The sequence below is a fragment of the Saimiri boliviensis genome, chromosome X (genome assembly GCF_048565385.1).
Source record: "Saimiri boliviensis isolate mSaiBol1 chromosome X, mSaiBol1.pri, whole genome shotgun sequence".
NCBI classification, from domain to species: Eukaryota; Metazoa; Chordata; class Mammalia; order Primates; family Cebidae; genus Saimiri; species Saimiri boliviensis.
The window spans coordinates 127,931,237-127,959,120 of NC_133470.1; the positions used below are offsets into that span (position 1 = coordinate 127,931,237).

The 27,884-nt window shown below is 35.7% G+C and overlaps 1 protein-coding gene across 3 annotated transcripts; it reads right to left on the reverse strand.

Annotated features, from left to right (window-relative positions):
* On the reverse strand, positions 1 to 27,884 carry PWWP3B (PWWP domain containing 3B). 3 transcript variants are annotated; one of them, XM_010346388.3, is made up of 4 exons: positions 27,799 to 27,884; positions 25,055 to 25,187; positions 4,740 to 4,925; positions 1 to 3,691 (listed from the first exon to the last, which is right to left on the reverse strand). In XM_010346388.3, the coding sequence occupies exon 4, from the start codon at positions 3,480 to 3,482 to the stop codon at positions 1,419 to 1,421; it is 2,064 nt and encodes a 687-aa protein (XP_010344690.1). In that variant the 5' UTR covers positions 3,483 to 3,691; positions 4,740 to 4,925; positions 25,055 to 25,187; positions 27,799 to 27,884; the 3' UTR covers positions 1 to 1,418. The 3 variants fall into 3 exon arrangements, with proteins under 3 accessions (XP_010344690.1, XP_074247797.1, XP_010344692.1); XM_074391696.1 differs by having other exon boundaries at positions 27,740 to 27,845; XM_010346390.3 differs by lacking the exons at positions 25,055 to 25,187; positions 27,799 to 27,884 and adding an exon at positions 19,060 to 19,104.

Below are 27,884 nucleotides of genomic sequence, written 5' to 3' on the forward strand. Positions count from 1 at the left end.
GTGAGTAATATAATGCTTTTATTGAAAACCAAAACACCAAACTTCTGCAAACTTTACATAAACATGTAACCATGTGAATGTATAACAAATCCAAGAGTGACTATTGTCTAACAGGTAAAAATGCAGACAGCTTTACATTAAGCTCTTAGAATTTCATTTCACAGCAAGTTTCTAAAATAAACTAACATTTCTAATGTTTATTCTCACAAAAATATATTTCAAGTTAGAATAAACAACTGGCTTCAGACTTTTAATTTTGTATATTTAACCATACTAAGAAAATTATCATATTTAGCCAAACGGAGGCTTTTTCTGTGATCCATTTCCAAATTCTCAGATTCTGGTCCATCTATTCCTTCAAGCAGTTTGGAATGACTTGTCAGTTGGCATTTATATTGAAACTAATCCACAAATAAACCATTCTGATAAAGCTTGCTTGGTTTGAGACGACTATGTATTTGGAGATTAAAAACTCAGAACAAAGTGCTTGCTTTTTCTACAGTTTATATCAAATGAGATGGGCACTTAGGCAGTCAGCCTGGGTTCATAGGTCTAGAGTGTCCAGGCTGTAAATACAATAAGTCTAGCTGCCTTCCATATGTGGTCAGACAGCTATATTAAGAAGATCCACTCACTGTTAGTTATGAAGATAGCCAGGAGCCTGATTTAAGGAACTATTCAGCCATTGAAGGACAGACACTCCCAAAAATGGAATTTCAGGGAAGTGTAGACTGAACGATCTTGTTCAAGGCTGCCAAAATTATTGTCTGCATGCCAAGATGTTATTCACACACATTAAAACTATATGCAGATAATCTTCATTTTTGAATTTCAAGTTGTTTTATTGCAAAAGCAAGTATAATTATAATATATAACAAAGCAAATCTATCTTTGGTTCTATATATCAGTAACTTTTTGCAAAAATAAATAGGCCTGGCAAGAAAAATAATTCAACTATCTTAAGGGAAAACCCAGTATTTTATACAAAATAAGCAAAGAATATAGAAATGATGTTTTTTTTTAGAATTTTTCTAAGTATCTTGCTTAATATCTAACACTAGTGCAATTTTAACATTAAAATATTTCTGCACAATATATTTAACAATACAGCATAGATTCAAAAGTGTCATAAAACAAAGTAGTACTTTCCCTTCAAAATCATTTAGGAATTATGCTTTCTAAAAATGTACGAGAAAGTAGAACTGCTGAAATGTGTTGACAAAATTAACTTTGAAGAAGCGCAAGAAAAGGAAATAAAGATGTAGTTATAATCATGGATTCTAGAAATCTCAAAAAAAGTGAACACATTATCCATTCTCCCATTTGCAGAAAATATGTATTAGAGAGAACCGTTCAGAGATTTTTTTAAAACTAGTATCTATGAGAGCTTCCTGTCATGGTTTCAATTTTCAGCACATTTACTGAGCTTGATTTGCTGGTGGTTTTCGTCTCTTCCCATATATGATTTTTGCATCAAATAATTCTCTTTCCCTGTAGCCTAGACATGGTCCTTTTAGATACTTTGCTTCTGCTGCCTCGTAATCTAACCCATCAACAACAGAAATTGAACAAATAATTGCTTCTGGCAGAAGAACTTCTAGAATAAATTTAATTTTATCATCTTTTATCCAAGTCGGCATTTTTTGCTCTATCTGACTGTAGACTTCTTGTAAATATTTCACCACTGCATCCAACTGATCTTCATCCTCAAAGTATGTTTCAATACAGGGTGTGAACCTGTTTGCATTCAAAAATGATTTCAGCCATCTGGATCCTTTTGTGCCATTTACAATAGCCAGAAGATGGTCCTCTGTTCCCTTTTCAATCACAATGAAGTCCACTAGATTCTTATTGGCTCGGACCCGAGCAGCCTTCATCCGGTCAGGAAGAATTTTCCGGAAGGACATTTTCTTGGTCTGGGAAGTCACAGCCAACCGTTCCCTGGCATCTTCATTATGCAGCATAGGAAATTTGTTTCTGAAAGTATCTTGTTTGATTTCTTTCCTAACTGGGTAACTAATATCAGCAGCAAAATACTCAAGCAAAGAGCCTGTGAAAGAACCACAACCTATTCTAACTCTGTAGTCACAAATCAGTGAGATGCACCAGTTAATACTTTCACTATAATCCTCCCTGGCTTTATCCACTAGTGCTTGTTTCTCTTTACAATCAAATTTCTTCAATCTTCTAAAATTTACTCTAATGCCTTTCTTTTCAGAATTCATGTTTGCCTCAACAAAAAGCACACTTGCTTTCCTCTCTTTTCGTCTGATACTTTTTATCACTGCTGGCCAAAATGGATATTTCTGATATTTAAACCAGACTATCATTCCTGTTTCAAATGGACGTGTCTCATAATGTAAAATGAAGCGTGGAAGTTCTTCTTCTTCCTCATCATCATCTAATAGAGAAAGATTAATGCGACTTGAGGCTTGACCTTCTTCCTCAAGTTCTTCAAAATCCAGTCTCTGAAAATTTCTTTCATTATTCCTAAGAAGTGAATAATCCAAGACAGGGTTAGAGGCACTAAGTGAAACCTGGGATTCCCATGAAGAACTCTCAGGGCATGCTGCAGCCCCCATCTCTGATTCCACAGAAGGTTCATTCTGGCTGGTATCTAAGCATGGATTTGAGGGACCCTCTCCAGGATCCTCAATATTTTCTGAGAAGGTAGAGCATTCAGAGGGAACAGCCAGGGTCTCTGGGCAGATATCCTGTCTCTCTTCTTTCAAAGCTTTGGGCATAGTAAGGATATCTGATGGCAAAAGTGGTACGCACTTTTCATCTTTAACACACTCACTTTCCTCTTTGACTTCAGAATGCACAGACATAACTGCTGAAATATCAATCTTATCCTTGTCTTCTTTTTCATCATTATCTTCTGAAAGTGAAGAGAAAGTCTCACAGCAGCTAGAGTTTTCTAATGACTTTGTTTCCACTTCACTTGGAATAGTACTGACCATTGTGTGCTCTTGCGATTTAACATCATCCAGGGAATCATCACTTTCTGAAGATGCCAACAAGCATGCTGAGTTTTCACTTTCCTCAAGACACTCTTGTAAGTTGCCTTCATCCTTCCGATATTTTTTATGAGGGGGTGAATCGGACACTTTTTGTGATATATTTTGAGACAGCATAGTGGTCTCCTCTTCATCTGAAGTGCTTGCTTGACTCAAATTTGTTCCCTCATTTAGAATATCCAGGGCCACTTTTAGTGATCTTCCATAGGCAGTTTCCTCTGTAGGTGGAGCACTGGCCTCTGACTGTAGTGCTAATGAGGCAGCAATGGCTTCAATTTGAGATTTATTTAGGACTCTTGTTTCCATGCTGTCTACATTAATTTTTTCATTTAGTGAGAGTATTTGAACTTCTAGAGAAAGTGTCTTTTTTCTCTTACTGTTTGATGAAATTTCAGAACTGGACAAAACTTTTGCTGGCCATAATTGGTCTTTCCACATGCACAGGACATATTCAGACTCCATTATGATTTATATTTATGTGCCAAGGGTTATTACCAAAAGTTGAGGTGGCTATCTTTGTCACTGCTAACGCAAGTCCTACCCAAAACAATACTCTTAACAAAGTCTCTTTTGTCTTATGACTACAAAAGGTTTACTGATGGCCTTTTCTCCACCTCAATTTTCCAAGGATGCTTGAATACGTTGTTTGAATAGGACGATACTGGAAGATACTGAAATAGGGAAAAGGAAAAGAAAAAAAGTGTAAGCAAATACAATTATCTTGCCAAAACAGGAGGTGAGCAATTACAAATGGAGAAGAAATAAAAGAAGGAACATTGCCCAGTGAGGCATGAGACAGAAGAGGAAAATGCAGCATAATATAAGGTTTGGGGGATAAAAACTGGAAAAGTTGTTTTATAATACATCAAATTCAAGAACTTTCCCTCATTATTGAACATGCTTACTAAGGAGTGAATGTACACACATGGCAGCAGAGGTGAGAGAGTTTGTGATGGGATGTCAGAAACTCTATTATGTAATTACATACTTTGGTACTTTTGTGTCCCTAATGTGATACCTATAGCAATGGGTCTCCACACTTAACCTGTGTCAGAATCATCCAGAGGACTTACATTTCTAGGCGCCATACTAAGAGTTTTATTCAGAAGGTTTGATGTGAGCTCCAAAATTTGTATTTCTAAAATATTCTCAAGTGCATCTAAGGATACATGTTTATGAAGAACACTTTGAGGAGCAGTGTTCTAGTTGAAAACACACCATTATCATTTTTAAGCTGCAAGTGCTGCACTGTTCACCTGAAGCAGGCAGACAAAGACAATAGGGTCTATATCTCCTAGACCCAGACAAAAATACAATGACCCTTCTAAAACCATAAGCTTAGAAGGCAGAGATTCAGAATGGCTGCTATGACAACTTCTTGAATAGGATAGATAAAAAGGATTAACAGTTGCCATTGGCCTGAACCTCAGGGAGATACCTGAACAGCCTCTTTGGTGATTTCTTCATAATGGCTTAAAAAGGGAGATTCTTTCTGAAAACTAGAAGTTATGACTTTTAATTATAAAGTGTCATGGCTGCACAACAGGGAGCAAAATAAATTGTACCCCAAATTCTCAACTTAACATGATTCCAACATGAAATATGGCTTTTAATTTAAAATCCTATGATGGCTGTAGAGGAGGAGCCAAAATACATTATTGTCCAGGTTCTCAAGATGTTTTTACTGTGAAATGATTTGTGAAATAGGAAGAGTCTTACCCACTGTCACGTGGATCCTGATGGGTCTGGTCCTGTGGTCCAGCTGTCTTGATTCTCACTCCAATTTCTTGTCCAGCAGGGCCTTTACCCAGCTAGGCACTTCTGTGGTTGCACCGTCTTTCTGGGGCTCAGCTGGCATCACATGCAGATTGCCCAGGTCATGTGCATCTCTGATATTAACCCAGGCTGTCCAAAAGGAAGGCAGAGAATAAAACCAATGAAATGGGAAAGGTGTAAAGAATTTTCTCTACCTAAACTCTAACAAGTATGTCATTCTAAAACAGTAATGAGGCAAAAATCTCATTCTTGATGTAGATGCCATGTTTTTTTCCTTCTTCTTTTTATGATTTGAAATGCTCTCTGGCATAAATTTATGCTTTTTAGTTTATTTTAAAATCATCTTTCAAGAAAAGTATGGTGGAGTGGAAATAGACAAAAAAGAAGTAACTATTGTCTTATGTCTACTGCGAGTCAGACTGTAGATTTTGTTTGAATGCTCACATCAGTTACCATGTGGAAATCTTCTTCTTTATAGATAAAATCTTTTTCAATGGAATTGCAATTACATGCTGTCTCAAAGTTTACTAATACAAAATAGTTTTGTTGCTTTGTTTGTCTACTTCATAACAATGGTTAGCTGGAGAAAATTTAGAAAATCTGTCAGGTGCCCTCTTACGATGACAACCAGAACTGCTCATGAGTTGAAGGCAACTTCACTCACTATTAGATCTTCTTTCCATCCTAATGGGATAAGGATGGAAACTACATCCAGCCAGCCAGGAACCTTCTCAGGCATCTAGAATTTTCTGTGTTTAAATTTAAAGGTTTTGTTGTGTGGGATTCTAACCAGATCATAATGTCTTTAACTACAGTGTTAATGATTATAAAACATCCAGAAGCTTATTAAAAATTGTGAAGATGCAGAAAGACATATGCAAAAGAAAGTACAACTCTAGACAAATAATCACTATGAATATTTTCTCTCTCTCTCTATATATATATATCGCACATTTTTTACATATAAAGATAAATGTATCACATTTGAAACTAGCTTCAGTTCCCACTCAAGAGTGTAGCTTGATCATTCACATATTTTCCACGATTTGCTATAAATTAATTAAAATGAGGTTTTCTCCCAGATTTGTTGCATTTTATCTCAATATTTCCCTGAAGATGTAACAAAATCCAAATAAATATATATTAATAATTTCCAAAAGGAGAAAATGGTAAAGCCATCCCTGTATCTACAACTACGCAAGTCATCCTGTTAACACTTTCACAGTTACGTTTTTTTCTGATTCGGTTGTAGTAACACACACAGGTATACTAACATACATATTTCTTCTTAAGTGAGAACATAGAGCATGTGCTATTCTGTAATTCTTTTTCACCTTATACTGTTTCTCAGACATTTGCCAAATGCATAGTATTTCATTGTATAGATGTACCATGCCATGGAATATTTTGAAAACTGCATATAGAAATAAACCAAATCCTCTGTTTCTGACTCTTAAACTTAAATAATACAGAAAAATGGTTCTTCCTGCCCACACTGGTATCTGTGATGTGAATGAATAAACTGCAGGGAGGACACATGCAGGCCTGTAGTTGAGACAGCAACTATGTCACCCACTTGATCAGGTCCAGGAAAATTTCTATTATTGGCAAAAGACAAGGGGTATATGGGAATGTGTCTGTGTGTATCTATGTGTGTTTATATGTTTGAAACAAAATGAGTGTGCTGTTTCAGCTTCATTTTTCTTTCATGATTATAAAAATAATCACTGAGAAATCTATTCTAAAGATGCTGAAAAAGGTTAAAAATAATATTAAAATGGTGACCTGATCACACAGAAATGCTGTTAACTTGAGATATTATATTCTTCCAGATTTTAAAAATCACATATATACCTGCATATATTATGTGAAAGTATCTTCACTCAACTACATATTTGATCCCTTTTCCATGCTTATGTACATGTGACACATATAGTCTTTTAATGTATCAATCAACTTATAGGTGTATTCCCCCCATGCTGTTAAATACTTCTAAGTTATTTTTCTGTGCAAATTAATACATGTCTAAACATCCAAACTATAACAGACTGTCTAGCAATATAAACAGGGAATGCCAAGTCAATAAATTAGCATGAACGGCCATGCTGCACTGAAGCCTTAATTTAGAGGCAGTAATCTGATCACCTCTTCTCCCACCGTGGACTTGTAAAGCATTGGAAGACACAAAAATTCCAGAGGATTAACTCCTTCAAAATGCCAGCAATTCTCAAAACCACACACCTTTCCCACCACTCTAAGACTGCCATCTCTAGTTTTCTAAACTTTAGGATCCCAAAAAGTCACTAGAAAATAACTAGCTTTAAGACAGCCATTACCTTGAAGCTTCTTGTCAGCTGCAGCCTGGTGAAATGCAGCTCCTCCCCTAAGACTGGCCAGGCATAGCTCCCTTCCTAGCAGCCTAGAGGAGGGTCCGCCCCCGGGGTGCATGAAGACCTAAAAGCCCCTCCCTGGATCAGAGGGGGAAAAATTGCCAAGAGAAACTGCTGAAGTGCTGAACTGCAGGTATGTTCCTTTTTTAAAAAAACTTTTAAGTGAAATGCCAACAAGTGTGCTTAATTTCTATTCAAACCCTTAGGGTGTGTGATTTCTTGAAGAAAAGAGGTAGCGAATCACTTTATCATGTAATAAAAACCCAGTTACTAATATTCCTTACGTTATTTTTTTTCTTGCCATCTCTGGCATCTTACCCTTGCAGGCGAATTTTTAAACCCAGCTGGTCAAGCTCCATTAAAATAGACCACTAAGGATATCAATTTGGATTACACAAAAACTGTACATTATTTGAGGGAGACTTTAATTCTTTATAATTCTTTTTTTTTCTGTTTTCAGGACATGATATGTCTCTACTTGTATTCATTCTTCTCTTATAACTTTCAGGAAAGTTGCAGAGATTTCTTCACATACATGATTATTTCTGGCTAGATGTTAAAATCATTGGCTTAACAGGAAAGCACCCATTTCACATGCCCTCATCATTAATTGATAATTCTGTTTCTTATGTTTTGTTGTTTTTACTTGCGTGATTCAATGAGGGGAATTAATTTCTGAAAATTTATGTCTTTATTTACGTGTCTGAAATAGATTTTGCATATTCTATTCAACAAAATTCTATGTTAAATTTAAATATAGCTTTCTGATTTAACTCGGAAAGTAAATTTTAATTATCACTAGTGATAACTGGGGAATAAAGTATTTTTTTAGCATCTGTATCATATATTACTCATATATAATAATTACAATTTTAACATTCACCTTTATGTAAGCATTAATATTAAAATAAAATACCAATAAATCACTGAGAGTCATCTTTAAGCTGCTGTATTGCTGGGGACTCTAATAATTAGAGTATATAATGCTTTGTGCTACAAACTACCCCTAAATCTCAGAGACTCAATACCCTAAAAGTTTATTTTGTTGATGTCAAGGTTCAATATAAGGCATCAGTGGCCAAAAAGGGGCAAGGTTCTCTGTTTCAAACAGTCAGTAAGAGACCCAACGTTCTTCTATCCTGTGGCTCTACCATGTCCTTCGGTCTTGCATTCCTTCATTAAATTATTTGCATCTAGCTAACAGCCTAAACAAGAGGGAAGATAGAGAGTTATATGGAAGGTTTTAGTGGTCATGTCTGGCAAACATCACTTCTAGTTAACAGTCCAGTAGCCAGAACTTAGGCATGGAGCCCCAACTACCATACTGGCTGGGGAATGTAATCTCCCTGTGACCCCAGGAGAAAAATGAGACAGAGGTTGACAAACATGTAGCGTTCTCTCTGCCACAAGAAATTTTGCCTTCCAATCTTTTGTAGATTTCTGTTACTGGTTTAATGGGTTTTTTTAGTTGTATATCACATTTATAATGAATGAGACAGAAACTTCTAGTTGCTCACCCAAGATCCACTCTTTGCATTCTTCCTCATTAGCAGAACCCCAGTTGAATTGAAGGTGGCAGTTTAATCTCCTAAAATATTGCCTTTCCCAGACTCCCTCCCTGCAAGCCATGGTCATGTGATGAAATTTCTTGCCAAAGAATGCAAGTAGAAATTGCTGTGAAGATTCTAGAGATGGCATCTCTAGAGGGGGATAAGCAGCCAGGTTAGGCATTTTTTTTTTTTTTTTTTTTTTTTTTACACTTTCCCCCTTTCTCTTGCTTCCCAGAATTTGATCATGATAGATAGAGTTCAGGAAGGCTTTCTGGACCACAAAGTGACTTAGGAAAAGGATGCAACTCACTAGGAATGTGTGACCCTAAACCACTCAATAATGGGATCACCTTATTCCAATCTCTTTAAGGTAATGGAACATTAGAGTTCTATTTTACCAAAGGCTCTGTGTTTTCCAGTCTTTCTTTCTAGTTGTAGAACAAAATAATTGATCCTATAAAAATTACAGTGAAAATAACATAATTATTATTATAGAATTAATCCTTTCAATGCCTTCAAAATATTACTATATAATCTAAACAGGATTATCGGGCCAGTGTATATATGGCTTTTTTAAATGATGAGATTTATTTCATTATATATTTTATAATGTAATATTTTTTATTCTGTCTTCATCTCACAAGTTTGGAAAAAACAAATGTACACAGTATGATAATTATGTTAAAATGATTTTTTTGCTTTATTTTGGATGTTTTTCATATTGCATATAAATCAGGAAATGCTGTACTATGGCATCATTTTCAAACTGAAATGCAAAAGAAAAGATTAATTCCATGTATAATTTTTTCTATTTCACCAATTTGTAGAAGGAGGTGGAGAAGCATGATAACCAATAATAGTAAATGCTAATACTGCACTATTAATATTTTTATGATAAAGATAGATAACATTACAGATATAATAATATCTAATACCTATAAAAGTTTCCTATATGGCAGGCAATGTTCTCAGCACTTGATATATGGTCTTATTTAATAATTAGATGGTTATTTCCTGGAAGAGAGGGCTATAACCAACTCACTTTGCATAACAGCATTGATATTATTATTAATAATGACAATAATGACAGAAGCCGAAAGTGCTTTCTTACCATGGGGATTACATAAGGGAGTGGGTTACCTGGGATGTGTTTATCACAATACTTAGGATTTCTTCTATATGACATTTTCAAAAGGACAAAAGTATAGCTATGGTGAAAAGATAAGTGTTGCCAGTGTTACGAGTTGGGAAGAGTGTGGCTATAAAGGGACAGCTCAAAGATGTTGTGAGGGTGATGAAACTTTTCTAATAGTGGTGGTAGTTATATGAATCTATTTATATGTTAAAATCCAGAGAACTGTATACAAAAAAATGGTCAAGTATAGTGTATGATGCTTTAAAGTATGATTTTAATGTATAGCAATTTAAATAAAAATTTAAATGAAAACTGTTATAATAGCCATTATATAAAAAGCAAGTCTTTGCAAGTATGCTTAGAAAGCATCTGCTTCTTCCTAAAGCATACTTAGTAACAAACCACCCCCAAATAACACCCATACATATATTTTTTCAAAAGCACTAGTTTTATTCCACCTAGGTTATAAAAAGCCATAAGAGAATGTGACTCACAACTTCATAATGCTAAATCTCGAGATAACGTACAAAATCATAACGTTCCTTGAGCTTAGCAGGGAACCGAGTTAAAGTGAATTCCAAAGGGTGACCAGCTCCTTTAAAGACAGACAAAACATATGAACCTTTGTCCAAGCATGGAGACAGGAGTGGCTGTCATACAAGCTGAAGTTTTAATGAACTTTTAAAAGAAAAGTATGAGTTAGCTATGTCAGTTTGGAATATCTGGAACCCCAAAGACTTATACACTCACTATCAAGTTCTTTTTCACAGTCTTTAACCAGAAGCTCAGAAAGATGTCTCAGGACAAATCAGGAGACCTAAAAGAGGCTACGTCACTGGTTCTGGTATGCAGAAGGTAATGAGCAGTTGCTGGGGGACAGACATACAACCCACAAAACCCTTCTGTCATGAGAAGCAAAAGCTTTCAAATGCTAGAGGAGAAGCAGCAAACCCTCTCCTGAACCCAGGTAAATATCCCTTGCTTTTGGTGGAGGGGTAGAAGCAAACCTTACTTGCCTAGGGAAGGAGCGATAGGAAACCCCCTGATTTCCAGGACAAAGGCAGAGATCCATTGCTGCTCAGGGAGAAGTAGAAGGAAAAAAAACCTGTTGCTGAGGAAACCTTCTCTGGCCTAGGTCCTACATGAAAGAAAAGTAGTGTTTGCCTATTGTTGAGAACGAGGCAAGAAAATATCTCTCACCAAAGACCAACCACATATACAAATCTGAGCTTAGCTGCCATGGGAGAGGAAAGAATGCTGAGAAAGCCTTACCCTAAGGTCCGGGGAGATTCATAGAGCCCCACTAAGGCTGTGGCTACACAGGACAACAGACAATACTACCTGCCTCACTATGAGCCTAGCACTTGATAATAACAACAGCCAACTGCTGTCAAGTGAACAAGAGTAGGAAGAGAGATCCTCTGCTTGTGGTACAAGTATGCAGGGACTACTAAAAATTTGGAGTAGGCAATCATTGAAAAAAATCCTGTAGGACTGACTCCCGGCTCCAATTGAAGCCAGCCAGACGACAATTAAGTGAGGAAAGGAGGAAAAAGTATCCAACATATTTTATAATACCAGTTTTAACCTGATACCCAAACTACAAAATAAAGTAACAAATGAATACTTCAGATCAATATCTCTAATAAACATAGACACAGAAATCCTTAACAAAATGCTGTTAATCAAAGCTGATGATAAAGAAAAAGAATAATAAATTATGACCAAATGGAGTTTATCCTGGGAATGTATAGATGGTTCAACATTTGCAAATCAATCAATCGATCAATGTTATTCACCATATCAACAAACCAAAAAGGAGAAAAAAAAATCATCTCAATTTTTACCGAGAAAGAACTGATAACATTCTACAAATAATGATAAAAGACATTCAGCATAGTAAGAGTTTAATGGATCTTCCTCTACCTAAACAAAGGCATCTACAAAAACACCAAAAACCAAAAAACCTACGATTAACATCACGTGGTAAAACACAGAGTGCTTTTCCCCTAAAATCCGAAACAAGGCAAAGATGTTTGCTTTCACCACTTCTATTTAACATTACATTAGAGATTCTAGCCAATACAATAAGGACTAAAAAATAAATTGCTTATGAGTTGGAAGGAAAGAAGTAAAATTCCATTTACAGACAACAAGATGATCTATGTAGAAAATCCCAGTGGATCTACCAAAAAACAACTATGAAGCTTTGAGACCTAATAAGTAAGTTTAATAGTAATGCCAGACATAAGGTCAATATAAAATAATTGATTTTATTTCTATACAATAAATTCTGGAATTTTAAGTTCTTAAAAGTATCATTTGTAATAGCATCAAAAGCTGGGAAATAATAAGTAACGGAGGATAACTATGTGTAAGATTTGTATGCTGAAGACTTCAACACACTGATGTGATAAATTAAGTAAGACATAAATAAATAAATAAATACACCATGTTCTTTGACTGAATAACTGAAATACCAATTTTAGGATGTATCTCCCCAACATTTATGTAGAATTATTGTAATCTCAATCAAAATCCCAGTAGGTTTTTCATAGAAATTGAGAAGCTAACTCCAAAATGAATATGGCAAAAGCAAAGAAACCAGAACAGCTAGATAAATTTTGAGAAGAAAATACAAAAGTTAGAAGACTCATACTACCTGATTTCAAGACTATGGTAATTAAGACAGTTTTTTATTGACATAGGATTGGCCTATAGATCAACAGAATGTAAGCAGACCAGCAAATATGGCCAACAGATTTTGAACAAAGGTAATTAAATAACAAAATGGTGGAATGGTGGTCTTTTCAACAAATGATACTGGAAAAACTAGACATCATATGCCAAAATATTCTTCTTGACCCATCAGCTAAGAGCATATACAAAATTAACTCAAAATGGATTACTGACCTAAATATAAAACCAAAAATTATAACTTGTAGAAAAAAAGTACAAAATCTTTGAGATTGTGGTCTAGGCAAAGATTTATTAGGATTTAAAAAGCATGAACTATAAAAAATCAATAAATTTGACTTGAAAACTTCTGCTTTTCAAAAAATAAAATGAAAAGAAAACCCAAAGTGAGAGCCAATACTTACAAAACACCTATGTGTTGAAGGACTTTTATCTAAAATATATAAAGAACTCTCAAAATTCAATAAGATTATTATTGAATAACCCAATAAAAATAGGCAAAAAAGTAAATAGACACTTTATCAGAGAAGACGTATGAAAGGCAAGTGAACACAAGAAAAGGTACACAACACCATTAGTAACTGAGGATATGCAAGCAAAACCACAATAAGATACCACTAACACCTTTATAAGAATAACTAGTATTAAAAAGAAAATGAAATTCTGACAGTATTGACTTCTAGCAATGATGTAGAGCAACTGGAACTCTCATACATTGCTGGTGGAAATGCAAAACATCACAGCTACTTTAGAAAACAGTTTGGCAATTTCTAATGTAATTAAACACATACCTACCATAAAACCAAGAAATTCCACTCCAATGTACTTTCTCAAGAGAAATCAAAAGTTAGGTACATACAAAGACCTATTCTAGAATATTTAACAAGTTTAATCATAATTGCCAAAAACTACAAATTTACTGGTGAGTGGATACTCAAATTGCAGAACATTCATATGACAGAATACCTCTCGACTATATTAAGGAATAAACTACTGGTATATGCAACAACATTGGTGAATATTTTTAAAATATGCTAAGTGAAAGAAGCCAGATGTAAAGGCTATATACTTTATGATTACATTTGTATGACATCCTGGAAAATGAAAAACTATAGGGACAGAAATCAGATCAGTGGTTGTCAGGAACTGACATAGAGATACAGACTGACTATAATGGGGCAGGAAGGAACATTTTGGAGTTATGGAAAGGTTTGACAGCTTGCCTGTACTGGTAGTTACATGATGGTTTATGTTTCTCAAAGCTCATTGAAGTGTACAGCTAAAAGAGTGAATTTAACTCTATGTAAATTATACCTCTTTAAACCTGAGTCTTAAAAAGGGATCCCATCAGAATATGACCAATATAAGACATTTGTATTTTACTGTGAGAGTAATGGAGATACATATAGGGATTTTGGTTTGTATTTTGAATCAATGATTGCGAAAGAGGCTGTGGGTTTCACAAGATATGTGTAAAAATATCCTCTGTAGTGCAGAAATAATATGTTAAAATGTAAATTACTTTGATTTCTTTTATTAATTTTTATTAACTTCTCCTTCTGAATTTGCTTTAAAGCGGGGGAGGGGGCAGCATCTAAGATACTTGACTTTGATGCAGTTATATAACTTTCTTTAAATACATGTCTTCACTAAGTAACTCTTTCATTGAGAGTTAGTTAGCACGGGACGTATGTCAAGAAACCAGATGACATCAGCATTGTACAGTACATGAAATTTATCCCCATTGGCAGAGCCTTTAACCACACTGAAGTTATCACATGCCACTAAACCATATGAATGGAAATAGAGGAAGAAAGTAAGGAAATAGGGAGGAAGAAAGAAGTAGAAGGTAAAATGCTGCAATCTGGAAATAATGATCTAGTTAAGAATATGTTCCCAGTTAAAAGCAGAAACTGAGTAACATATGACAGGAAAAAGGAGTGGTCATAAAACAAATAAATATCAATATTTTAGTGCATAAGGTTCATATAACAAGTATAGATAGTCCAGTTGGAACACTCCCAAAGACCATGAGGGGGCCACAGACATTGGTAAACAAGGAATCTTAGACATTTCATAGATATTCAAAATATTCAATGACCCCCAAGGCAGAAGCACAGACAAGTAACAACTGAATCTCTCACTAAACAAAGAGTTCAATCTTATTAATGTCAACTGGCTGAATATCAGCCACCTGAAGAAGAATAACATCAGGAAAACCCTACTAACAGCAAGCATCCCAGGTACAGAGAAAGGTAAGTCAGAGATAGTTATTCACTGCCAGGATCAAAGAGTCCCCATAATCCCTGGTAAAATGTATATGAATAAAAAAAGAAGAATTACCAAGCAGTGACTTAGAGGTCACAGAGGGATAACGCTGCTACATTGGAGATTTTGTACTTCCAAGGCAATGTGTAGGTTTTCCCAGGCAAAACTTACACATGCCAATGAATAAAACTACTAGAAGGGAAGACACAGGATGATGGAATGAGAAATATTTTAAAAAGGAATAAAATGGAAGCAAGTTTGACGAGGACCTCACAACCCCATCATTACAGTGCATAGACAAACAAAGCTCTACTGCACTGTGCATATTCCAGTAGACAGACTAAACTGCAGTGTTCTTTCTGGCACAAACAAGCAAGAAGAAAGACTTATCTGGAGTTTGCCCTTGGGAGTTTTAAGAAAAAAGGAGCCCTCCCTTAGCCCCACTATTCTCTGAGAAATCCACAGAAAAAGAACCAGACAGGACAAAAATTATTCCTCCCACCATTCTAAACAAAGTTATTATCAGTTCTTTAGTAAGGAGATGTGAGAGACTGTTAAAGATCCAATGTCTAAACCTCGGAGTTCCTCAGGCAAGTATTATGGCAAGGCTGTTATGTATTCCAAATTCACAAACAGATACAGAGACAGGGGTTTAGGATCCAGTTCTAACCTCAATAGCGGACTAGACGGACAACTACTGGTGCCACTAGATATCAAAACATATTACAAGTTTTGAATAATTTTTTAAAGTTCACTGACAGTTTAAGTGTGAAGCAAGAGGTAGACATGGACATAGAAAAGAAGGCAATAAGAAAAAAAAGGCTTCAAATAAACCATAGATCTGAATTATTACCTGGATACAGGTTAGAAATCAGTGAACTTTCAGTCATTTAACAAAATTCCTTAGGTTGCTGGTCTGTGTTTTTCTGGTTTAACAAGAAAAGCAGTGGTTTTAGAGGCCTCTGTTGCCTTAGGGCTACGAAACAGTTTTCTTCTTCTCTGGCTTTTTCATGCCTCCCTGAAAACTCACAAGGAAGCTTGAATAAGTAATTTCAAACAGACAATACTGGAGTGTATACATTTAAAGGAAAGGCAAAGAAAAAAGTCAATAAGCAAAGGGATTTCTTCTTTCAAAGGAGTAGGAAGATAGATGATGAAAATGAAGAAGACAAAAGATGAATAAATATTGGGCATAAGACAAATAAACATTGTGGTTGGGGGAAAATATTTAAAAATCGAAGAAAAGAGGAGTAGTTCTATAATAACCCAGTTTGTAGTCCTTCTTATAGTTATTACATCTAAGGAATGAATCTATGTGTGTATGAGTGGGTGGTGGGAGATGTCCCGGGAAACTAGGGAATATGTTGGGGACATATGTTATTGAATATTTTTGTACTTTGGAGCCTCTCAAGGTTTATTATAGTGGAATTCTCTTTAGACTCTACTAAGCTAACAGCGCTTCCCTGTTTACCCAAGGTAGCCAGACACAAATACTGGAAGTCTGCATCCCCTAGACTAATCCAGACAGCGACCTTGTTAAGAGAATAAGCTTAGATGTCAGGGATTTACAATGGGTGTCCTGGCTACCCACTGGAAAGGATTGTTTTTAAGGATTTCTTGAGAGTCAGGCAGATGGCTGGGACATCCAAATCTTCCATAATTAGACATCATTATGACTGTTTGTATACTTTTCCTACAGGAGTTTAGCATATATTTCTTTCCCAACATTAAAATTTGTGGCTTTTAATTTAAAATGTTAAAATGTTATGGCTACTGAGCCAGAATGAAATCACTTGTATTCCATATTCTCAACTTAGAATGTCCTTACCATGAAATGTTTTGTGAAATGGAAAAAGCCTTACCCACTGTCATATTGATACTAGTGGGTCTGGTGCTGAGATCCAGCTGTCTTAATTCTTCCTCCAACTGCTTGTCCGGCAGGGCCCTATCCTCCTTTGCATGTCTGTGGTTACACTGTTATTCTGAGGCTCACTCGGCATCACATGCAGATTTCCCATGTCGAGTGCATCTCTGATAGAGGCAGAGAATCAAACCAACGAAATGGAAGAGGCATAAATAAATTTCCCTACCTAAATTCTAACAGGCGTGTTATTCTAAAACACAGGAATGAGGGGAAATTTCACATGCGGTGCAGATGCCATCTATTTGTGCTTCATGTTCTTACAATATGAAATGCTCTCTTTGTCAGTTACATTATTTGGCTCATGCTAAAATAATATCGTTCAGGAAAATTATAAGGTGGAGAAAGGAGAGAACGGAATGGACAATTGACTGGTGTCTACTCTGGGCCAGACTCTATGCAGTAGCATTTTTTATAATTTCTGTTTGAGTCCTCACATCAGTTCTTGGGTGGGGCTTTTTATTTCATACACATACAATTTTTTTGAGTGGAATTTGAATCACACTCTACGTGCTGTCTCATAGTCTGCTAATAAAATACATTTCACTGCTTTGTTTGCTCAATTCATAAAAATAGTTGTCTGGAGAAAATTTAGGATATCTTGGAAGCGCCATCTTGTGACAAGAAACAGAACTGTTACTACAACATCCTTGGGGGAGAATGGTGGGAACTACATCCTGCCAACACGCAGCTTTCTCAGGCTTCTAGAATATACCATGCTCAAATTTAGTTTTGTTATGCATTATATTAAAAATGGAATCTGAATGTCTTCATCTCCAATGGTCGGATCGTGGTTACTGAAAGTTGAAAATATGAGAAAGATATATAAAAAGAAAGTATAATTCTGGAAAGAGATTATTATTTCCTGTATATCTTTCCATAGTTTTTCTTTACATAAACATATGAATGCACATGATTTAAAATCAGCTTTTTGTCCTGCTTAAGCTCATGGTTTAAACATTTTTCCATACTAATAAGTATTTCCAATGTGATTTTTTAGTGAATCACGTCAAATGAAATTTTCCACCAACTTTGCAACATTTGACCACAATCTTTTTTCTGATTTTGTTAAAAACGGGCTAAATATTCATTAATAATTTTAAAAAAATACTGATAGTGAAGCCTGCCCTAGCTCTTCAAGTACACAAATAATTCAATTAGCATGCTGGTTTATATTTTTTCTGATTTGGTTACATGTGAATTAATGTAGTCTTTTATTTTTAAATGACTTTTATGTAGACATGTATTAATGTAGTCTTTTATGTTTAAATAATATGGTGCTTACCATTCTGCAGTTTGGTCTTTTTACTTCTTAGACATCTTTTCAAATCGCTACAAGTTCATACTTTAATTTGTCAGCTATATAACATGCATCATACTACACAATACTTTTAAAACTGTTTATAGAAATAAACCAAATCCTCTCCGTTTCTCACTCTTAAACTTAGATGATATAGAAAAGTGGTTCTGAAAGGATGGGTTACAGGGAGGACACATGCGGGGCTGTAGTTGAAACAGCAACCGGGCAACCCACTTGATCAGGTCTAGGAAAAATTCCACTATTGGCAAAAGACAAGTGGGTATGGGAGCGTGTCTGTGGTGTCTATGTGTGTTTATGTATCTGAAACAAAATGGGTATACTGTTTTGGCTTTAGTTTGATCTTCTAATTACAAAAATGAGCACGAATAAAAACAATTCTAAAAATGCTGAAGCCAGTGAAAAATAGATTTTAAAAAATCCTCCGTAATCTGAACACTCACTAATGAACACTCAGAGATGCTGACTGTTAACTCGGGAGTCTAGTTCTCTTCCTAAGGAAAACGAATATACATCTTTACAAGTGTTACCACTCGACGGCATATCTGAATCCCTTTCTACGTTCATGTACATTTATATTCGTGTCCCTGTATTTCATTCCCTTTATATGTTTACATTTTTCTATCATTTTTGTGTAGAATAATACGTGTTTAAGTCAAAATATAACAAAATCTGTAACAAAGATAGAAATATGGAATGCCACGTAAAAAAATTAACATGAACAGCACGTCTCACCGAAGTCTTACTTTAGAAGCTGTAATCTGATAGCCCACTCCCACACGGAGGACTTTAAAAATATCGGACGAAACAAAAATTCCAGAAGATTAATTCCGTTCCAATAACAGCAATTCAAACAAAACCATATTCTATTCCCACCTCTCTCAGTCAATAATCTATATTTCTTTTTTTTTTTTTTTTTTTTTACTTTAACACCAACGCCCGAAGAAATTCCCAGAAAATAACTGGCTTTAAGACAGCCATTACCTTGAAGCGTCTCGTCAGCTGCAGCCTCGTGAAATGCTACCCCTCCCCCAAGACTGGCCGAGTACAGCTCCCTTCGAAGAGGCTAGGACGAGGCTCCGCCTCTTCCCAGTGACGGGGCTAGCAGGGGGCCTTTCCCTCAAAGGGAAGAGATTGACCAAGTTAAACTGAAATTCCCTTAAAGCTCAAAGATTATCATTTTTAAAGCAATTGAAAGTGGAATGGCAACACGTGTCTGTTTAATTTACATTCAAACCACAAGAGTGGGTGATTTTCTGCAAAAAAAATAAGCAGAAATGCCTTTATCATAAAATAAAGACTCAGTAAAGAACATCTTTTACATATTTTTCTTGCCTGTTTCCACACCTCATTTCTAAAAACAATTTCAAGATCCAACTGAACAAGCTCTATTAAAAACCCCCCAACATTCTTATTTGTACTGAAATGAATTAATACATTATTTTGTGGAAAAATAATTCCCCCAAATTTTAATTCTTCTGGCTCTGGCACATGATGTATCTCTCTCTTTTTATTCAGGTCTTCTCATTCATCTTTCAGAAAGTTTCATCGTTTCTTTCAATTAAAATTATTTCTAAATATAAAACATCAAAATATTTAAAGAGATATGTATGTATCGGAATATCCTGAAATTGACAACAAAAATATTTTTCTTGGTAAAAACACAATAAACCAAATTTGAAGATATAGAACAAACTTGACAAAACTGTTTTTAATGCAAACAGATCGCTAACGTAGCTCTTACATATTAATAAGAAATAAATGGTAGGGTAAAAATGGACAAAAGACATAAATAGACAATTCACAATGTTCTGGGACAATAATTTTTCCACACTCCTAATCTTTACTTCCTTGAGACCAAGATTATATGGTGCTGCCATGGGAATCTTTGTCTTTCCCTGTACAACTACAAACCTCTAGGCTATTTGGGTGGGTTTCCTTAAATTTAGAGTTCTGTTATCATGCTTGTAATCCCAGCAGTTTGGCAGGCCGAGGTGGGCGGATCACTTGAGGTCAGTAGTTCGAGACCAGACTGGCCAACATGGTGAAACCCTGTCTCTACTAAAAATACAAAAATTAGCCGGGGGTGGTGGTGGGTGCCTGTAATCCCAGCTAGTTGGGGGCCTGAGGTGGGACAATTGCTTGAACCCAAAAGGCAGAGGTTACAATGAGCCAACACTGTGCCACTGTATCCTTAAAGCAGGCGTCCCCAAACTTTTTACACAGGGGGCCAGTTCACTGTCCCTCAGACCGTTGGAGGGCAGCCACATACTGTGCTCCTCTCACTGACCACCAATGAAAGACATGCCCCTTCCTGAAGTGCAGCGGGGGTGGATAAATGGCCTCAGGGGGCCGCATGCAGTGGGCCGTAGTTTGGGGATGCCTGCCTTAAAGAGATATGTATGTATCTGAATATCCTGAAATTGGAAACAAAATACATTTTTGTTGTTGTTCAGAAGGCCTTACATTTATATTTGTGTCCATATCTGTCATTCCCTTTATGTTTACATTTTTCTATTATTTTTGTGTAGAATAATACTGCACTCTAGCCTGGGTGACAGAGTAAGGCTCCATCTCAAAATAAAATAAAATAAAATAAAATAAAATAAGAAATAAATAAAAGGGCCTATTTGATTCTCACAATAATCAAAACCCTGCAACTTCCTCTTCCCCTTGTACTAATGTTGATATTTTGGCTTCCATTTGCAACTCCATTTGTTTTCCATCAATTTATCTAATTTGTTCACTGAAGAAAGGGAGGTGCTATTTATCGGGGCTCCTCAAAATCCAAACATTCAAAATAGCAATTAAAACTGACTAGTACATAAAAGATATTCACCTTCCCTAATAATCAAAGAGATGCAAATATAAAACAACAATAATATGTCATTTTTCTACCTAAATTGACTGACGAAGAGGCAAATAAATGATACAATTGGTGGACATGCAGGAAACAAAGAAATGAGCACTCTTGCTAATGCCCATGGTCACAAAGTTAGGAAGAGGGTGAGACGAAGTCAGAGTCAAAGTCTGACCCCAAAACACGAGGTATGCCGTCTATCGTCTATCCACGACTATTCACTGCCTCCAGGGCTTGGAATCTTGTCTCTTTGGTAGAAACAAAGATGATATTGTTCACTTTCGAACTGTGAGGAAATTGGTGAGTGAGTGTTGCTTAGTCTCCTGTCTCTGTTGGTGAACATATTGGTGAACTACAACCATCTTTAGCAACAACCATACTTACTATCCTGACCTCTTTCCATTTCTAACATCCATCTACATTCCCACACAAATTAAAAAATATTTTCACTATGCTTTGCTTTTTTTTTTTAGACAGAATCATGCTCTGTCGCTCAGGCTGGAGTGCAGTGGCAGGATCTCGGCTCACTGCAACCTCTGCCTCCTGGGTTCAAGTGATTCTCCTGGCTCAGCCTCCTGAGTAGCTGGGATTACAAGAATGTGCCACAACACCAAACTCATTTTTGTTTCTTTAATAAAGATGGAGTTTTGCCATGTTGGCCAGGCTGGTCTCAAACTCCTGACTTCAGGTGATCTGTCTGCCTTGGCTTCCTAAAATGCCAGGATTACAAGGCGTGAGCCATGGCTTCCAGCCTGCACTATGCTTTTGCACTGACCATTCTGCATGACAGCATTCATTTGGCCTTAGAGCAGTTATGAGAAGCCCCTTTTGCATTGTAGGGGCCTGGAAGCAACTTCCCTTTCAGATATGGCGATTCCTGGACAGGGGCTGATAATCATTCATTATACAGAGAAATGTCATTTTCATTTTCCCCTCATTAACAGTTGGCAATTCCTTGCTCCTGTGCTTTGCGGTTTGGAACTGCCAATTTAGTACAGGAAAGTTGTATTTTTATACTCTTTTGCTGAGCTTTTTTATTCACAAAATATTCATGAAATTAAGTTTTAAATTAGATTTTTATTGCCTTTAACGTTCAGGTGTTATTTCCCGGGAAGCATTAAAACTTACACATTGCCAGTGGATAATGATTCTGAGGTTTAGGTGTCTTACGATAATGTTATGCTATGTATAAAAACAAAAACTGTAAAATTTGGTAAAGTTGGTGAGGCCCTCACAACCCCATTATCACAGTGAGCAGGTAAACAGATCTCCTGCTACATTCTTGCTATTCAGGTTAGAGACACAGAGCTGCATATGACACAGCTCTTGCTGTAATGATCAAATGGAAAGGAAGAAAACTGTCTGCACTGGGGACCCTCAAGAAAGAAGCCATCATTCTTCCAGATAGTCATAACAGAAGGGTCAGTCTGGGTCAAAATTTTCCTGGTAACCACATTTAAAATGACAGAAAGAGTTCTTTGATGAGATACAGATTTCTGTTGGCAAGAACCTATGTTTAACCTTTACTAGTTTGTCACTGAGGCATTATGACAGAGTTATGTTTCTGAAGTTTTCAGACAGACAGCCAAAAATTCAGACAATGTGGGTCTGAAACCTTTATTAGCTCAGTGGAGAGAAAACTTTCCAGTACTTGACAACAATGCTAGGTTGTCATCTCTCATATCCTAGATAGCATAGTCAACAAGGATGCATGGGTCACCTGTATCTCTATATTAATCTAGATTGTCCAAATATTAAATATTAATATATTTAACAATACAATAATAATAAGAGTTTTAGCTACCTAATTATCTGGAAAAGTCATATTTTTTGTTTGTTTTTGTTTTTTAAGACGCCTCATTCCATTGTTTGTCTGTTTTTTAAGAAGTCTGATTCTATTGCCCTAGGGATAGTAAATGGTTGTGGCCTGTTGTAGCCTCTTTTATCCCTCTGAACTTTCACAAAGTAGCTTAAATAAAGTATTTTCAATGGGTGATAATAAGATTACGTTAAAAAACATGGCAAAGAAGAAAAGGGATCTCAGATAAAAAATTAATTTCCTAAGTAGGAAGAAGGTAAATGATGAGAATATAGACAAGACACAAGTCAGAAAAATGAGAAGTGGGTATCAGAAAGATGGGGTTAGAGATGTGGAATATATTTGTGGGAGTACAGAAAAGAGAAGTATTATAACACAAACCCAATATTCCAGCTTTATTTTCTCTGTTGTACAATAAAAAAGGAATTGTGTGGGAGGAGCTTTGGCAGTATCGGGAACATTGTTTTTGTTCTTGGATAATTTGGGTTTTTGCAACCCTCTGAGTTATCGTAAGTGAATGCTGGGTTCTAATCTTTTCTAAGCTGCCACTCAAGGCAATCAAAGGAGAGCTCATGGACACAATGAGATTGTTGAGGCTCAGCATCAACAATCTCACTGAGAGCCCAAGGTTATGAGTCACAGATTTGTGATAGTTGCTGGGAAAGAATTAAGTTTGTTAAACCACTACAAAATGTTATTTAAGAGAATACAGTCATGTGGTGCATAATGACATTTCAATCAATGACAAACTGCATATATGACGGTGTTCCCGTAAGATTATAATAAAGCTGCAGAATTCCTGTTGCCTAGTGATGTTTGTGACAGCCATCGTAACACTGAAGCACAACTCATCACTCATGTGTTTGTGGTGATGTGGGCATAAACAACTTACTACACCGATAGTGGCATAAAAGTATAGCATATACAATTATGTACAATACCTAATAATTGATAATAAATGACAGTAGATTATATACTTCCTATACCATACTTTTTAATCTTATTTTAGTGTATTTCTTCTACTTATTAAAAGAATTTAACTGTAAAACAGCCACAGAGCAGGTCTTTCAGGAGGTATTCTAGAAAAGGGCATTGTTATTTTAGGAGACAACAGCACCATGAGTAGTACTGCCCCTGAAGATCTTCCAGTGGGACGAGATGTGTAAATGGAAGACAGTGATATTGACGATCCCGACCCTGTGTAGGCTAATGTATGTGTTGGTGATTAACAAAAAACGTTTGAAAAGAAAAAAGATAAAAATTTAAAAAAAAAATAGAAAAAAAGCTTATAGAACAAGAATATAAAGAAAGAAGTTATTTTTGTACTGCTGTACAATGTGTTTGTGTTTTACGGTATTATTACAAATGTGTTAAAAGATGTAAAAAATTAAACATTTATGAAGTAAAAAATTACCAGAAGTTAAGGTTAATTTATCATTAAGGAAAGAAAAAAAATTTAATAAATTTAATGTCACCTAAGTATTCAAGTCTACAGTAGTGTACATAATGTTCTAGGCCTTCACATTTACTCACCACTCACTCACTGACTCACCCAAAGTAACTTACAGTCCTGCGAGCTCCATTCATAGTAACGGCCCTATGCAGGTTTACCATTTTTTGTCTTTTATGTCATGTTTTTACCATAACTTTTCTATGTTTAGATATGTTTGGATATATGAATACTTACTATTGGGTTGCAACTGCCTACAGTATCAGTACAGTAACATGGTATATAGGTTTGTGGTATAGGAGCAATAGGCTATACCATATAGCCCAAGTGTGTAGTAGGCTATGCCACCTAAGTTTGTGCAAGTACACTCTATGAGGTTCTCAGATAAATCGCCTAATGAAGCATTTCTCAGAATATGCCCCCGTTGTTAAGCCATGTATGACTATACAGGTGATTCAAGAAGGTCATAAGACCTTAAGCAGGTCCTAAGAAACCTTTGTAACTATGTTGTCTAGTATATAGTATGACAACCAAACATAGTTGTCAAGGACTAGAGAGTCAGGTAGACACCTGAATAGCCTCTTGCATGATTTCTTCATAGTGATATAATATATAAGATTCTTTCCCAAAACTAGGAGTTATGACTTTTAATTACAAACATTATAGCTGTAGAACAGGAAGTAAAATGAATTATACCCCAAATTCTCAACCTAACATGATCCTTACATAAAACATGGCTTTTAATTTAAAATGCTATGAGGGCTAAAGAGTAGGAAGCAAAATACATTATTCTCCAAGTTCTCAATATGTTTTTGCCGTGAAATGTTTTGTGAAATGGGAAAAGTCTTACCCACTGTCAGGTGGATCCTGGTGGGTCTGGTCCTGTGGTCCAGCTGTCTTGATTCTCACTCCAACTGCTTGTCCAGCAGGGTCTCTATCCTGCTCTTCACTTCTGTGGTTTCATTGTCTTTCCTGGGGCTTGGCTGGCATGAAATCAAACCAATGAAATGGAAAAGGTGTAAATAAATTTCCCTACCCAAACTCTAACAGGCATGTCATTCCAAAACACAGGAAAAAAGCGAAATCTCATCCATGATATAGATGCCATCTATTTTCCTGCATGTTCTTATAACATGAAATGTTCTCTGTGCCAGTTATGTTGTTTCGTTCATGCTAAAATCATCCTTCAGGAAGATTATGAAATGGAGAAAAGAGAGAAGGGAAAGGACAATTGACTTGTGTCTGCTATGGACCAGACTCTATGTAGCAGCGCTTTTTATGATTTCTGTTTGAGTCCTCATATCAGTTATTGGTGGGGATTTTTCTTCTAGATATTCACAATATTTTAAATGGAATTTCAATCACACTCTGCATGCTGTCTCATAGTCAGCTAATACAAAACATATTTCATTGCTTTGTCCACTTCATAAAAAATGTTTGCCTGGATGAAGCTTAGGCAACCTGACAAGCACCATCTTGTGACCAGAACCAGAAATGCAGAAATTCAGGCTTCTAGAAATTTTCATTCTCAATTTAAGAGTTCTATGCATGTGTTATGCAAAAACGGGATCATAAGGTTCTCATTTAAGTTATTTTCATTATAATATCTCTCATGAATGTTGTATATCTTTTTTTATCTTTTGAAGAAAGCAAATCCACACAACAATGGTCAAAATGTAATGGTTTGCTCTATATATTTCTATATATTTTTCTATACTTATCAAAGTGGATGATTTTTGAAACTACACCCTTTATTTTTCCAGTAATATATTTGAACATATTTCCATGTTAGTAATTATTTTCCATATCATCTTTTTGTGAATTGCTTTACAAAATTTTTCCCACATTTTAAAAATGTTATGTTTTTCTTATGATGAATATAATTCACGCTTGCTCTTTTCAAAATGAAATTTTTAAAATGGGGAAATGTAATAAATAGAAGGTTAAAATATTATCTTTATTAATTGAAGATATGTGTGGAAATATAAGAACACTTATATCTCGAATTAATAAAGTAGCATGCATATTTCCAGATTTCCCCAACTAATAAAGTAGCATCTATGTTTCCAGAATTTTATTGCCTACACCGTACTAATGCATGCACATTCTTTTTGGTAAACAAGTAGGATTACATGATACAGGCCATCAATTTGCTTATTTTTAGAATCTACATTGGACATTTTTTGTAACCGTTGCATTTAGCGTTAGCTCATTCCTTTTATAGCTGCGTAGTACTCAACACTATGGATGTACTACCCTATACAACTATTTCATAATATGTTTAAACCATTTTATAAAGTATTCCTCATGAGTATAAAGATAAATATGTTCTGCTTGAACCAGAGTCTGGACTATAGCCTCAATAGTTGAACTGCAAGAAAAGCACAAGCAATCAGGTAATGAGCCTTCTTAGACCCGCAAAAAAATCCTACCGCAGCAAAAGACAATGGAATGTGTGTGTGGCTATTTGCTCAAGTGTCTGTAACATAATTGATTATTTCCTTTTCAACTCCATTTTCATTTCCAAAAGAATCAAAAATACATAAAATCTAAAGATGAAAATACACGTCATCAGTACTCAAACCGAGTTGTTCACGGCTTACATTTGAGTCTAATCTTTTTGATGTTTTCCTCATCACATATATTTGAATATGCTATTTCAAATTACATTTATTTAGCAACATATTTGAGCACCTTTCCATGTTTATATAAGTTTTCACTATTTTGGGGAAAGTAGCTTTCCCCCCATGATTTTCAGTTCTCATCTCAGTTTTTATGCTCACATAGGAACTACATGCTAAGTAAAATGTGGAAGAAAGAAATGGGAAGTTTCCTCCTTTTTCTCCTGACATCCTTTTTTATCAGGCATCCTTCATTACTAGGCATATTGTTTGTTGTGTTTTATTATATTAAGATATGCCTGTTATTGTTATCATCTTTAGATTTTTTTCTATTGAAGTACAAATAGAAATATACAATTCTCTTGACAGAAATACAAAGATCATATTTTGCACATTATTTAAAAAGCTATTATATTAAGTCATTATGTACCCCTTGACAAATAACCAGACTGCTAATTCTCAGAGATACTAGAATTTGCAGTTATGCATTACTTTAGATTACTAACACACTCCACCAAAACAGGAAGATTTGTTAGAAACACAATCAACACATTCAAAGTAATATTAAAAAAACCCAACATCCCCAACTAACAACTTAATTTTTCATTTAAGATTATCGTAACCTTTTTCAAAATAAGGAAGATTAATCTCCCAACTTCTGTTTCATCATTTATGTCAGCCACCACTGCCTTTTGCTGGAAACACAAAATGGTCTGTTAAAAAGTTAGCTTTTGCTACCAATTGAAGAATATTTTTTCGCAGGTGTAATGTTCATTACCACCTCCCCGACTGTGGACTTTTAAAACAATCTAACAGAACACAAAACCCAGCTATTAATTCCCTCACAGAAACGACTCTCACAAAACAACACTCCTTTCCCGTAATTCCTAAGCAGCACTCTCTTCTTTTCTAACCTTTATTCCAAATCTTCGAGAACTCCTCGAAAATAACTAGCATTTACGACAGCCATTACCTCCAAGCTTCTCCGCGGAAACCTTGGAAGCCTGTGTGTAGTTCAGCTCCTCCCCGAAGACTGGCTGGGCGCAGCTTGCTTCCAGG

Coding starts and splice junctions, on each gene's coding strand:
- PWWP3B (XM_010346388.3), bottom strand. CDS start 3,482: ATGGAGTCTGAATATGTCCTGTGCATGTGGAAAGACCAATTATGGCCA.